Source organism: Arctopsyche grandis, chromosome 6 (genome assembly GCF_051622035.1).
Source record: "Arctopsyche grandis isolate Sample6627 chromosome 6, ASM5162203v2, whole genome shotgun sequence".
NCBI lineage: Eukaryota > Metazoa > Arthropoda > Insecta > Trichoptera > Hydropsychidae > Arctopsyche > Arctopsyche grandis.
In genome coordinates, this window is record NC_135360.1 from 6,860,975 (window position 1) to 6,873,773 (window position 12,799).

A 12,799-nucleotide genomic window follows, 5' to 3' on the forward strand; every position below is an offset into this window, starting at 1 on the left:
TAGAAATGTATCTTAACGAAATCGATACAAATGATCTCGAACTCAATGATAAACAATGTTTTTTACAAACTTTTTATTAGTTTTTTAAACACTGTTGTTTTTAATAGACATAACTTAACATTAACTCCAAGGAAATAACTGCACAATGTTGAAAATGTAAGAGGAATGAAAGAGTTTTTATCTCTTAATAAAATTTATCTACTATTCACGAAAATACAATTTTCAAATGAAAATACCCTAAACATCGTAATAGTCACGTTTTGGTTGATTTTTTTTTGGTATGATTTTCCCCAGTATGAGTTTTACGGTGTTTGACGACATAAACTTTTCGAGCGAATGATTTTAAACAAATGCTACATTCATATGGTTTTTCCCCGGTATGAGATCTCATATGTGTTGTAAGGTCAGCTTTGTCAAAATATGATTTGAAACAAATATCACATTTGTGTGGTTTTTCTCCAGTATGGCGTTTTTCGTGGCTTGTAAGATGAGTTTTTTGAGCAAATGATTTCAAACAAATGTTACATTGGTATGGCATATCACCAGTATGGTATCTTTCATGCCTGACAAGCATATATTTATGAGAAAATACTTTATAACAAAAATTACATTTGAACATCTTTTCCCCAGAATGAATTCTTTTATGTGTCTTAAGGCCAGCTTTTTGACTAAAATATTTTAAGCAAATATTACATTGGTGTGATTTTACCCCAGAATGAATTTTAATGTGTCTAGTGAGAAAAACTTTTTGAACAAACGATTTCAAACAAATGTCACACTTGTATGGTTTCAATCCAGTATGAGTATTGATGTGTACAATGAGATAAGTTTTTCTAGTGAATGATTTTAAGCAAATGTCACATTTGTATAGTTTTAATCTAGTATGAGTTTTAATGTGATTAATGAGATACATTCTTTGGGCGAAAGTTTTCATACAGATATCACATGTATATAGCATATCCCCAGTATGCGTTTTTTTATGTGTCCAGAGGTCAACTGTTTGATTAAACGATTTTAAACAAATATCACATTTGAAAAGATTAAGCTGTGTTGCTTTCAGGTCACTCGACGTAATCTTTTCACTGCATTTCTGAAAAAAAAAAAACAAATCTTATAAAATTTCAATGGTTGAAGTATCTTCATGGAACTGTTAGAAGTCAGTTTACCAGTGAATTTATATTTCCAATTGAATGGATTTTTAGCTTAGAATCAATTAATGCTGAGGTACTCAATTCACATTTATTCATCTCGCCATTAATAGAGGCATTGTAAGCGTTTGGTGGCGAATGAACATCAATTTCATTTTCCCATATTAAATCTTCCAGTAAAACTTCTTCCGGTTTGATATTTAAACAACTGTTAAGCCTCATCTTCGACATTCCATCACTTCGAAGACAAACTTTTCGAAAGCTGATGAGCAATTCCAGATTGTTGTTACACGAAAGACATATCGTATCCGGCAATCCGTCATCTTTCTTGACCTGCAAATTAGAGGTTTAGATTAGAATGAATTAAGATATATGCAATAAGTACTCAAACAGCCGTACATATAGACGTAAACGTCAATTGGAATTTCGAAATTATAGTTTTGAGTCTTATTAAAAATCATAAAACCATTACCATACATTACATACGTGGGGTAAAATGTAAAAGGTAAACGACCTGTATCTGACAGTAGGTCCAAATGCGTTTCGCCAAATGTGGATGAGGATTTACATGGATGGAGACGAAAGAGTCTGCTGGAGCAAAACACAAGCATAATCTGCACTGCATTGGAAACTCTTTTAAGTCCATTGCCAAAAGGATAAGTGACGACTGTTGACTGGAAACTGTCAAGTGTAAAATTGACAACTGCTTCAGTTTTTCTCTTCGTGAGATTTGGTCTAAAGCTAAGTTTTTACCGAATAGTACAGAGAAATGTAATATTAATAGAAGTAGCTTTAGGTGTTATATTGTTGTCAAGTGACATTCTGTCCACGGACAGATCTAAATAATTTTAGCATCAGTCGTATTTGATGCTTGGTACTCGACGTATGTCCGATAAAAACTTCTCTGTTTGTTTATATTACTCGCAAGATGGGCAAGCATCGGTAAAAGTTGCACAATACATTCAAAAACACACAATAAACAACATGGGATACATTTTTATAAGTAAATTGATCCGATTGTATTCCATGCGATGTAGCGTATTTATAGAGACGTACCGCGTAAAATTGACAACAATTATTTATTCGTAAGGGCCCCTCTATTCTTATTACTAGAGGTAGGATAGTCACAGTGCTATCCATTGTTCGGCAAACCATTAACAATGCATTTACAACCTTTGAACAATACACGCCCCCCTCAGGCTCCAGTGACTACTTATTACATCTCTCTGGTCGCTCGCCTGGGGGGATTCGTTGACTCCGTCCATCTTTTCGATCTTTCGACGTTCGTTCTAGTAACATTCGATGCAGTGACCTAGACGCATTATGTACATACACAGCTCAATTACCCAAAAAAACGAACACGTTATTAAACTATCATTCCTCTATGCTGAAAATCGATTTGTTTTTGATATAGTTCGGGAGATAATGATGCTAATCTTCCACCTGCCAATATTCTCCATATATGTACATATGTATGTATAATACATATAGAGCATCACAGTTTGACAGAGGCATTATGCAAACTCACTAATTCATATAATAAAATTATTTTTAATGTCCCATATGAGATCAAACACCTATGGAAGCCATTTTCTTCCCAACTATCATGGCCGAAAATAAAAAATGATATATTACAAAATAAATTAATTATACATTAGAGAAACCAATGATTTATGAGATTTATTATTATGCGAGCGCCTTCAATGGGTTTCCTGAATGTATACATATATATGCTACGCTCTTTTACAACTGTTCTAATTATTTTTGTTTCTTCTAAAAATATATTACTTGAATCCGAAAATGTTTATTTTTTATTAAGTAATTGTCCTATTTCTCGCAAAGTTCGAGTTTACAGCATCTCGAAATTTGCCGATTTATAAAATGTTGCAAATTTGTCCACATATGTCTCTATGATTGTTAATCAATGTTTGTATTGGCTTTGTATTACAAGTATTGGCCCTGAATAATATTGTATAATATTATTCAGGGCCAATACATGAATAATACCTGAATAATAATACTTGTATATTATTTTTGAACATACATAGATGTCGTGTAAAATAAAATAAATGGGTGTACACCTGTATAAATAAATAAATTCTTACATAAGGTTTAAAAATTAATTTTAGCGCAGGTTTTACAACGCTGATATATTTTAAATCTGTTTTGTGAATAAAAATACAAAGTAAATATAATAAGTCCTAATTTTCTTCAAATATAAAATACATATGTACATACAATTAAGCAAGAACTACATATAAACGAATTATTATATTGATAATAACCTATATTTTTAGAAAATGAAATAAATCATTTTTAATACAGGTTTAAACAAAGTGGAAAAATATAAAACTAAAAATGATATGTTCTTGAATATTTCATTCGCACCGATCGGGAACGAACGATATGCGAATTAATGCAAATCGTATGAAGAATTTGAATCGCCTGATTGCACTGAGTCATTAGAATTTGGTGAAAGTGAATAAGTCGGAGTAGATGTGAACATTGAAGCGTGCGGTTGTTGTTGGGTTCGTGATTGTGGTTCCGAAGGAGGAGGATAGTTTTTCAATAGTCTCAAAATTTCAATCTTGGCGTCCAATTTTGTGATATAATCGAGTCGTTTGAGCGACGGGACTAGGGATATGGCGAAGAGCATATCTTCATCATTTAAATTTTGTGAATGTAGAATGTTGGGCGACGTTTCTTCATCATTTATTCTTTCGATTGCCCGTTTTCGATTTCGGTTGGTCGCCGATAGCTCTCTAATACCATAATTTACTTTCTTGTTTCCTTGTCTAGGATTTTGGCAAGCCTCAGAGTTTTCCATTTTTTCTCTTATGTCATTTGGGATAAGTGACTTAGAGACGTTAAGCATAGATGGTTTATAAATTGCTTTTTCATTTTCCTGTTTTAGATTTTGGTCAACCCCAGAGTTTTTCGTTTTTTCTCTTATAAAATTTGTGTTCAGTGTTTGTGAGGTATTGGGCAGAGCTCCATCATTTGACTTTACCTCTTTTATATTTCGATTATCCTCAGAGTTTTTATTTTTTTCTTTTCTGTCATTTGTGTTTATTGATTGGGAAATATTGGAAGGAACTTCTACATAATTTAATTTTTTATTTCCCTGTTGGAGATTTTGGTCAGTCTCAGAATTTCTCGTATTTTCTCCTATATCATTTGCGTTTAGTGACTGCGACATGTTAGAACGGGCTTCTTCATTATTTACATTTTCGTTTTCCTGTTCTGTATTTCGTTTAACCCCAGAGTTTTTCATTTTTTCTCCCCCATCATTTTCATATGGTGACTCTAAGTCGTTGGGCATAATTCCTTCATTATTTTTTTTTTCCATTTCTAGATCAATATTTCTATTAGCCTCGGAGTTTTTCCTTATTTCTTTTATATCGTTTGCATTTAATAACTGTGAGATGTTGGCCAGAGCATTTACATAGCTTATCTTCCTGTCTACCCATTTTCGATTTTGGTCAGCCTCGGATATTTTCACTTTATCTTGTATACTTGTGTCAAATTCTTTATATTTTTTGGACGTAATACTTGGAATCAAAAATTGTAATTGCTTGTAATACACGTATTTTCTCTTTTTTGTTTTTGTTTTTTGCGACCGTATCTCTCTACAAAAACATGATCTCAAGTTCGCCCATTTTTTTTGTATTTCTCGACCTGAAATTTTCAAAACATATGTATATAGTTTTACATTTTAGATATACCTGATGAAACCGAATACGTGGATGAGAATTATAACAAGATAAGTTGACATAGAGGAGAGAGTGAAGAGATTGAGATGACAATAGGTGGGTCACGTGGCTAGAAGAATGGACGAAAGGTGGACAAGGAATTGGTACCCAAGAGAATGTTAGCATTCGTGTGAGCGGGTCACTTTTTTCATCATGGCGTCGGGGTCGTACGACATTATTGATATGTATTTAGAAGAAAATGTGTGGTTAAAATATTTTTATAACTCCAGACAAGGTCCAAGTGAGATAATTAAACAAAGAAGGCTGTGTGGGGAGTTTTCTACGTTGTATGAAACTTTGAGATTAAAAAAGATAAATTCTATGAGTACACTAGGATGACGGTGACAACTTTTGACTATATACTAAAAAAAATTGAACCACGATTAAAACTGAAATTTTCATCCATCGGATTCTATAACCCCTGCAGAAAAATTGATAGTGACTATAAGGTAAGTTATAAATAAAACTCATATTTATTTCGATATAACAGATGTATTTAATCAATATACAAGTCACTAGTGTTGGGCATTGGTATTATTATTAGGAAGGGAATAATATAATTGATTTTGATAAAGAGCACGTTCATTTTCAGTACATGCTTCTAGTAGCCATTCATTAATTTTCCCACGAAAACGTAATTTTTGAAGTTCGTTTAATTTCTTCATAGTTGGTAGTATGCTTCTAAGAAATAGAAAATCCTCGTCATTTTTTAGTTTGTCATCTTGTTGGCTGTCTTTAAAACGTGTTTCCATTAACAATAATTTTTTTTTTTCTATCTCTAACATGGCATCTTTGATAGAACGTTTTCTGATTTTAAAATTTGATGATGGTTGAGAACCAGAAGAGCCAGCAGGTGACTGTACATTATAAGATCCCGGGGATGACACAGACTCAATGATATCAGTATCACGTTTTTCAGTTTCATGACTACTCTCTGTTTCATTTACGGTTAAATTGCCTGTATATGAAGCAGGGGTTACTTCGTTTTTCATGAATGACATTAAGTTGAAATATTGCCACGTCGACTCCGATTTCATTTCCGATTCTGTTCCTGATCTGAGAACTGGTTGCTTCTTTATCTCCTTTCTATACTGGTCTTTCAAGTGTTTCCAGCGTTTTTTTAATGCATCTTCTGTAAAAAATATAATAATAATAATTACTTTCATTTGATTACAGGTACCTCGCTATAGGAACCTCTTTTCGATCACCGGCGTTTAGTTTTCGAATGGGAAAAACAACAATAGCAAACATTGTATATTTAACTTGTTCAGCTATATGGATGGAACTGGTTGATGTACATATGCCACATCCAACCCATAACGACTTAAGGAAGATAGCAAGTGATTATTACAGACTCTTGCCGTTCCCAATGTGCATTGGTTCTATTGACGGCAAGCACTGCAGGGTGAAATGTCCAGCTAAGTCTGGTTCTTCATATTTTAACTATAAAAATTATTAAGGTGTTCCAGATGCAAATAAAAAATTTATAGCCATAGAAGTGGGAGGAAAAGGTAAACAAACCGATGGAGGCACCTATCACTATTCAACTTTAAATATGTTAATGGAGAATGGTCAAGTAGATATTCCTCCACCGGGTTTGGTGCATCCGCTCTAAAATCGCCAGATTAACAGAACGGCAGCTTTAAACGTAATTCTCGTTTTCTCGAATGATAGATTGCACATCAGATGACGAGTAACCTTTCGATGTGCACAAATGCAATTATTAAAATTGAGTTGGATCTTTCAGGCGAGTTTAATAAGGCAAGATTCGGAACTTATCGAATCTTGCCTTATAAACTCGCCTGAAAGATCCAACTCAATTTTAATAATTACCATTTTAATAATTGCATCTGTGCACATCGAAAGGTTACCCGTCATCTGATGTGCAATCTATCATTCGAGAAGATGGGAATTGCATTTAAAGCAGCCGTCCGTTAATTCTGTCGTTCAATTCGTCTGGCAATTTTAGAGCGGATGCACCGCATCCTCCTCCACCCGATGTGATACCAGGGACAGCTATACGTGTGCCATTTGTTTTAATAGCTGATGAAGCGTATCCTTTAAAAGAATATATAATGCGACCATTTTCTTCCAGAAATTTGGATATAAAAAGTGAATATTATAACAAACGCCTGTCACGTGCACAGAAGTCTATTGAATGTACTTTTGGCATTTTATATGCGAAGTGGCGTATTTTAAATAAAGCGATTGAAACTAACACAGAAAATGCTTGCCTCATCATAAAAACTACGTGTTTATTGCATAATATCGTACGTGACCATGAAGGATCTATTGCTATTGACAATAATCTTGCAAACATTCAGATCGAAATAGCGTCTAATAACTCCTCAGGTAGGAGAAACAACAGTTCATCACTGATTGCGAGAAACATACGCCAACAATATCCTGACTATTTTTGGGATAATAGAATTTAAAGTATTATAAGTAACGTACAATCAATAAATAGAATTATATATAAAATAATTATTTACCTTCAATTCCTAGTTTAAATGATAATTCCTTCCACATTTTCTGTTTAATTATCCTATTTTTACATAGGGCATGAGTTGTTGACCACAATTCTGGTTTAATTTGGATTTCTAGAATAATATCTTCGAAAGACATGGCGCGCACGCTTTCGTCACCGCTGCGAAACACAAAATGGTTTTAACTTGCACGCAACGTTCCGCTTACCGCAAACAAGCACTCGCCGCGACGCTCGGCTGCCACTCAGGACACTCACGAGTGTTTGCATCTGTTTAAAGGTCTGTTCATACCTAGTCGGCACGAACCGACTTCAGCAGGTATCCGGCCGTACGAAAAGTATTCTTTGGTACATTTTGTATGGGTATGTTCATATCAACCGTCACGTTTACGCCACGGCAGGCTTACAGCAGTACCCGACATTTCCTGTTCATACCTTACAGCAACATCCGTCATCGTATCGTATCCGTCTTTTTGGCCATCGTGGACATATACACGCGAATTACGTGCCATGAGTCTGCCGCTTTGCTGTTTTGGACCAATTGAGTCGTCTAGTTCCAAAACCCGGTAAAAGCATTTCACTCATTTGTTGGTAAACGCAGTTTTTCTGCCACAACGTTATTTAGTGGATTTCATTTACAAAGTTTTATTTTAATGGAAGATATACGATTTAAAGCTATTTTGCAATTCAGTTTTTTGGAAAATTTTTGAGATTAAATGAAATATTAAGACTTGAAAACGATTTTGCCGGTGTTTGTTTCCGAGTTGTCCTTTCACGGCGATTCCGTAAATAACAGCAATTACGAAGGAAATGCGGAATGACAGTTGCACCCAGGTGACCGGCCGAAATGGCCACCATCTTGCCATATGCAGTGTTCTGATTGGCTGTCGGCAGTTTTGCCGTTAATTCGAATAAACAGAGAATTTTTGCCGTTCTTTGGAACAAAACAAGATTTTAAATATTTTTTTTTAGTCATTTAACTTAGTTTTAGAATGAATTCAAGTATACAGTATTGTGTGAAAATATTCCTAGAATCGGAATACATTTTTATCTCAGTTTTGACCAAATATGCAGATACCGGGTTTTGGAACTAGACGACTCAATTATCGATAGTGACAGTTGACAGCTGTTCAATCTTTCGACATGGTTTTGGCGCTGACAATGACTTTTTGACAATGCTTCTTTAAATTTTGTAGATTTTTTGGTGATTTGTGTTTTTATTTTATCCAGTATTGTTTCAAATTGGTATCGGTTCATACGGAAATATTTAAAAAAAATTTGTCCATCATCCACAAGCTCCTTATACAGTGTCCAAAACTCTCCTTCGGTTTTTCTATTTTTTAACATGGGATGCACATCAAAACCCCTCCGTGCTTTTTTATTGCCTTCTTGAGCTTCTTCTTCCAACAACAACGCGATTATACATCATTTTTCGTTCGATAAACGCCGAAACATTTTTGCTGACTTGTATTCTGACGCGTAGCTACGAATGCAAGTGTATGCATTCATATTGTAAGTACTCGACAATACGACGTAAGCAATATTGCGCCGTATCGTCATGGCCTGTAATGTATAAGTAAGCCGATTTTGCCTTGCACTCGGCCAAAGTGCTGTAAACGTGACGTGACCGCGACGTGTACGGAGATATTAATAGAAATGTAATAAAATGACATATTTGAAACGGAGTCGTGCAGTGCTGAAGCCGTGCAGTGCTGTTAAGTATGAACAGACCTTAACACGAACGTTGCACGCTCCGCCCCGCCCGACAATTAAGTCGAGCGTGCACTCAGGCCGTACACTAAAAGAATTAAAAAACTAAATGTATGTAAGCTTATTGTAAATCATATTAACAATTAGATACAACATACAACTTCTTATTGAATACTTATCTCGCAGATAAAACCGACTGAGGAGATATACAGTGAAATGTCAGATTTGACATATTTGGCCAAAAATCAATATATATCGTGTATTACATTACATAAAGCTAGACTAGGGCTGCCATACGTCCCCGTTGACAGGGACATGTCCCAGTTTCGAGGTCTGTGTCCCGGTGTCCCAGTCCGAGAGTCATTTGTCCCCGTCAATTTCAAAATTTAGACATTTAAAAAAATTATTCAATTATTTTTTAATATCTATCGAACAAGACCTTTTGAACCAAGAAATCTCAGGATGCGCTCTCTATACTGTGGTCCAAAAAGGAAAGACGTTTACACGTCAAAAATTGTACCCACATAATATCTAATATGGATACGCGCGCGCATATTGGCAACACCGACAAAGAGAGCGGCGGATGCCCACTGCCCAATTTTGCCAGCTGGCAGCACCGACAATGACACTGACAAGTACGAAGCGCGCGCAGTTCGTTTACTGTCTGCTGATAATATCAGTTTGTTCTGTTTGTTTCTGATCGAAGAGGACTGATATTTTGATGTAAGTTTTTCAATACATAGTAAATATCTAGGTATTCAAGCAACCCAGGCATACAATAAACTGAAAAAACACATCGACACATCGACGACAAAAGTAGAAGCATTTGAAAAAGATGTAGAGAATTTTTACAACGTTGGAATTAATTATTTGGCAAAGTGGTCAGTTCCACTGGCGAAATATGATGTTTTTTCATGGATGCTTCTCCATGAAGTACCCGAATGGGAACATGTTGAAAAAACTATTGCTTATTTAAGTGAAATGGGAATATTGTTCACGGATTCAATCTATGAGGAAGTAATGTATATGAAGTCATTTATCGAAAATAAAAAAGCCGAAGAATGGAAAACGAAAGATGTGCATGATAAATGGTTATACTATTTCAAAAAAACTGAAGAGACAGAAAGAAAAGCTAATCTACTGAAAATGTGCCAATACTTGTTCGCCATCCCACTGCACAATGCATATGTTGAACGTATGTTCTCATTAATTAAAAACTCAATGGACAGATGAGCGCAATTCGCTTTCTACAGTAACGTTTGACACAGTAAAAAGCATAATTCAATGTACTTTAAATTATAAAATGTCATGCATTGAATTCTATAATTATATAAAAGGGGAAAAAGAGTTACTTCAAAAAACGAAAACATCGGAAAAATATGATTGGGCAAAGAAGAGCGATGATAATGAAGTCACGGAAATCAAAGAAGAGTGAAGGCGATAGAAGAATAGGCTACTGTACATGAAATAAAATGTTAATGTAAGGTTTCATTTAGTTAAATTTATTTGAATCGTCCAATTATCTATATTTATTTATTTAAGATTTGGTACAGACTTACAGCTTCCACAAAAAAAACCTATTATCAATCTTTAAATTTTTCTTCCAATTCAATTTTTGTTTAGTTCCAATTACTTGTGTTGAAATGTTGTTTATTTTTTTTATAATACAGCTATGAATATCGATAAAAATGTTTTTTTTTTTTTTTTTAGGGGGTTGTCCCCGTCGGTGCTCCGACACTTATGGCAGCCCTAAGCTAGACGCCAAATTTGAAATTTATATATACATATGAGAGTTAAAACTATAAATATTAAAATATTAGAGATAACGAGAACCTATAGAGCAAATTTTATAAAATATAGAGTGAATTATAGGCGTTTAAACAATTAAAATCTGAAATAGCATATCAAGGCGAAAAGGTTGAAGATAGATTATGGTAGCCTTACGTACCGTCATAAAAGTCACCGTATCCGAGATTCTGGATATTTGTTACGCATTGTATACGATATTTTATCTCCAACGTAATGGCAGACGATACATTTACGTATATTGATGACCAAAATGAGCAATATGGCAAAGTATGAAAACGATCGGATAAGAGATAAAAATGACCACTGACACGAAAGCCATGTGAAACGTAAAGGAGGTATGTAATAATAATAATAAAAAGGCTGCAAGGAAGGTGGGAGGATGAAATTTAAAAGTGTGTGAGGAGAAGAACGGATTAAAGGAAATATGTTGGCGAGGCCTATCCAATAAGTACCTTGACCCATTAAAACAATTGAATAAAAATACAAACCAGCTTCAAATTTAGTACAGGATGATAACTTCTTCCATCCTGGTATTACTGCGATAAAAATTTCATTCCATAATTGTTTTTTAAGAGCAATGTTTAAATAATTCTTGTCTGCTCTGTCATAAATAGCTGGGCGTGCTCCTACTTCTTGGATGAGCCGTTCGATCGATTCTTCATCCATCCCCTCCCATGGTTGTATCACCGAAGAGTCACAGGGCTGTGAATAGAGATGGTATGACATCTTAATTGCATGTTTGTTCTCACTTATAATTTATTTCAATTCGTTTGTGAGTTTGGAGAAAAATCAGTCAACAATCTTATCGGCGAGATAAGATATTTTGATCGATAAGAATGTGTATGCTAATGATTAATTGTAAAGCTTTTTGACTATTAAAAATCTACATATATTCAAAGTATTGTCAAATTAAATGAAATTGAGTATAAGACAAAACAGTTGCTAGCTCTCTGCAATAAGGACATAATTGTTGAACGAAATATCGTCTCTGTCGTAATTGTAAGCTACATAATGGATAAAAGCAGTATGTATGCACATATAAATGACCAATCATTTCAATTCTTTTTGTCCAAAATTTTTGAAACCGAAATATATCTTTATGTTTCAAGAACTGTTTTTAGATTAGAATTAAAAATATGAAGTTTTGCCAGTTTTGTTACTCTACTCCTTATATATAAAAAAATACCAAGGAATTTTCTTCAGTATCATCTTCATCGCCTGTTGAAAACACTTTTGAAGTTTGTGGTTTCAGGTTGCCAGCATTTATCGTGCTCGATTGTCGGCTATTATTACTCTCATCACAAATTAAGGACAACAAACAAGCATGACGCTCATCTTCCCAATTTAAATCATCTAGTATAACTTCTTCCATTTTGAGAATGGAATGTTCAGCCTTGTTCAGTCTTTTTATATTATCGTTTTGAATACAGACGTTTTTAAAGTTGATTAACGATCGCAATTTATATAGACAAGAAGAACATATTATATCTGGCAGGCTATCATCTTTCGTAACCTGGAAAAGGAATACCATATACAACTTATATTGGATAGTTATAATAGTTAATAATACAACATTTTACTTCAGTTTACACACTAATAAAGTCAATGTTCTGTAAATTGTGTTCTATGCTATTGGTATTGAATTAAACGATAACAATAAAGTTAAAACCTGTAGTTGACAGCACATCAGAATGTATTGTGCCAATGGTTCAGTACTGTCATGGATGGAGACAGACGATACAGCTGATGTGGGAAATAAACAAAGTCTGCAATATATCGTACTGCTCTGTTGCATTCCTAATTTTCCTTATAAATGAAAAATTATTCTATAAGGTTATCATGCACAGATTGACGTTTGTTGGTTTGGTTGACTTTTGCAGTAAAGTTGCCACTGT

At 34.3% G+C, this 12,799-nt stretch overlaps 3 protein-coding genes across 11 annotated transcripts; all 3 read right to left on the reverse strand.

Moving 5' to 3' along the window:
* Window positions 1–38: 38 nt before the first annotated feature.
* On the reverse strand, window positions 39–1,874 carry LOC143912883 (uncharacterized). Its single transcript, XM_077432325.1, has 3 exons — window positions 1,663–1,874; window positions 1,167–1,481; window positions 39–1,090 (listed from the first exon to the last, which is right to left on the reverse strand). The coding sequence occupies exons 1-3, from the start codon at window positions 1,792–1,794 to the stop codon at window positions 254–256; spliced, it is 1,284 nt and encodes a 427-aa protein (XP_077288451.1). The 5' UTR covers window positions 1,795–1,874; the 3' UTR covers window positions 39–253.
* A 1,381-nt stretch (window positions 1,875–3,255) lies between these two features.
* Window positions 3,256–12,799, reverse strand: LOC143913062 (uncharacterized). Its single transcript, XM_077432579.1, has 4 exons — window positions 12,574–12,799; window positions 12,091–12,417; window positions 11,393–11,606; window positions 3,256–4,826 (listed from the first exon to the last, which is right to left on the reverse strand). The coding sequence occupies exons 1-4, from the start codon at window positions 12,697–12,699 to the stop codon at window positions 3,562–3,564; spliced, it is 1,932 nt and encodes a 643-aa protein (XP_077288705.1). The 5' UTR covers window positions 12,700–12,799; the 3' UTR covers window positions 3,256–3,561.
* On the reverse strand, window positions 5,376–9,351 carry LOC143913064 (uncharacterized). 9 transcript variants are annotated; one of them, XM_077432583.1, is made up of 4 exons: window positions 9,254–9,351; window positions 8,503–9,183; window positions 7,393–7,935; window positions 5,380–6,032 (listed from the first exon to the last, which is right to left on the reverse strand). In XM_077432583.1, the coding sequence occupies exons 3-4, from the start codon at window positions 7,523–7,525 to the stop codon at window positions 5,416–5,418; spliced, it is 750 nt and encodes a 249-aa protein (XP_077288709.1). In that variant the 5' UTR covers window positions 7,526–7,935; window positions 8,503–9,183; window positions 9,254–9,351; the 3' UTR covers window positions 5,380–5,415. The 9 variants fall into 9 exon arrangements, with proteins under 9 accessions (XP_077288708.1, XP_077288709.1, XP_077288710.1 ...); XM_077432584.1 differs by having other exon boundaries at window positions 8,692–9,183; window positions 9,254–9,327; XM_077432589.1 differs by having other exon boundaries at window positions 7,595–7,935; window positions 8,692–9,183; window positions 9,254–9,314.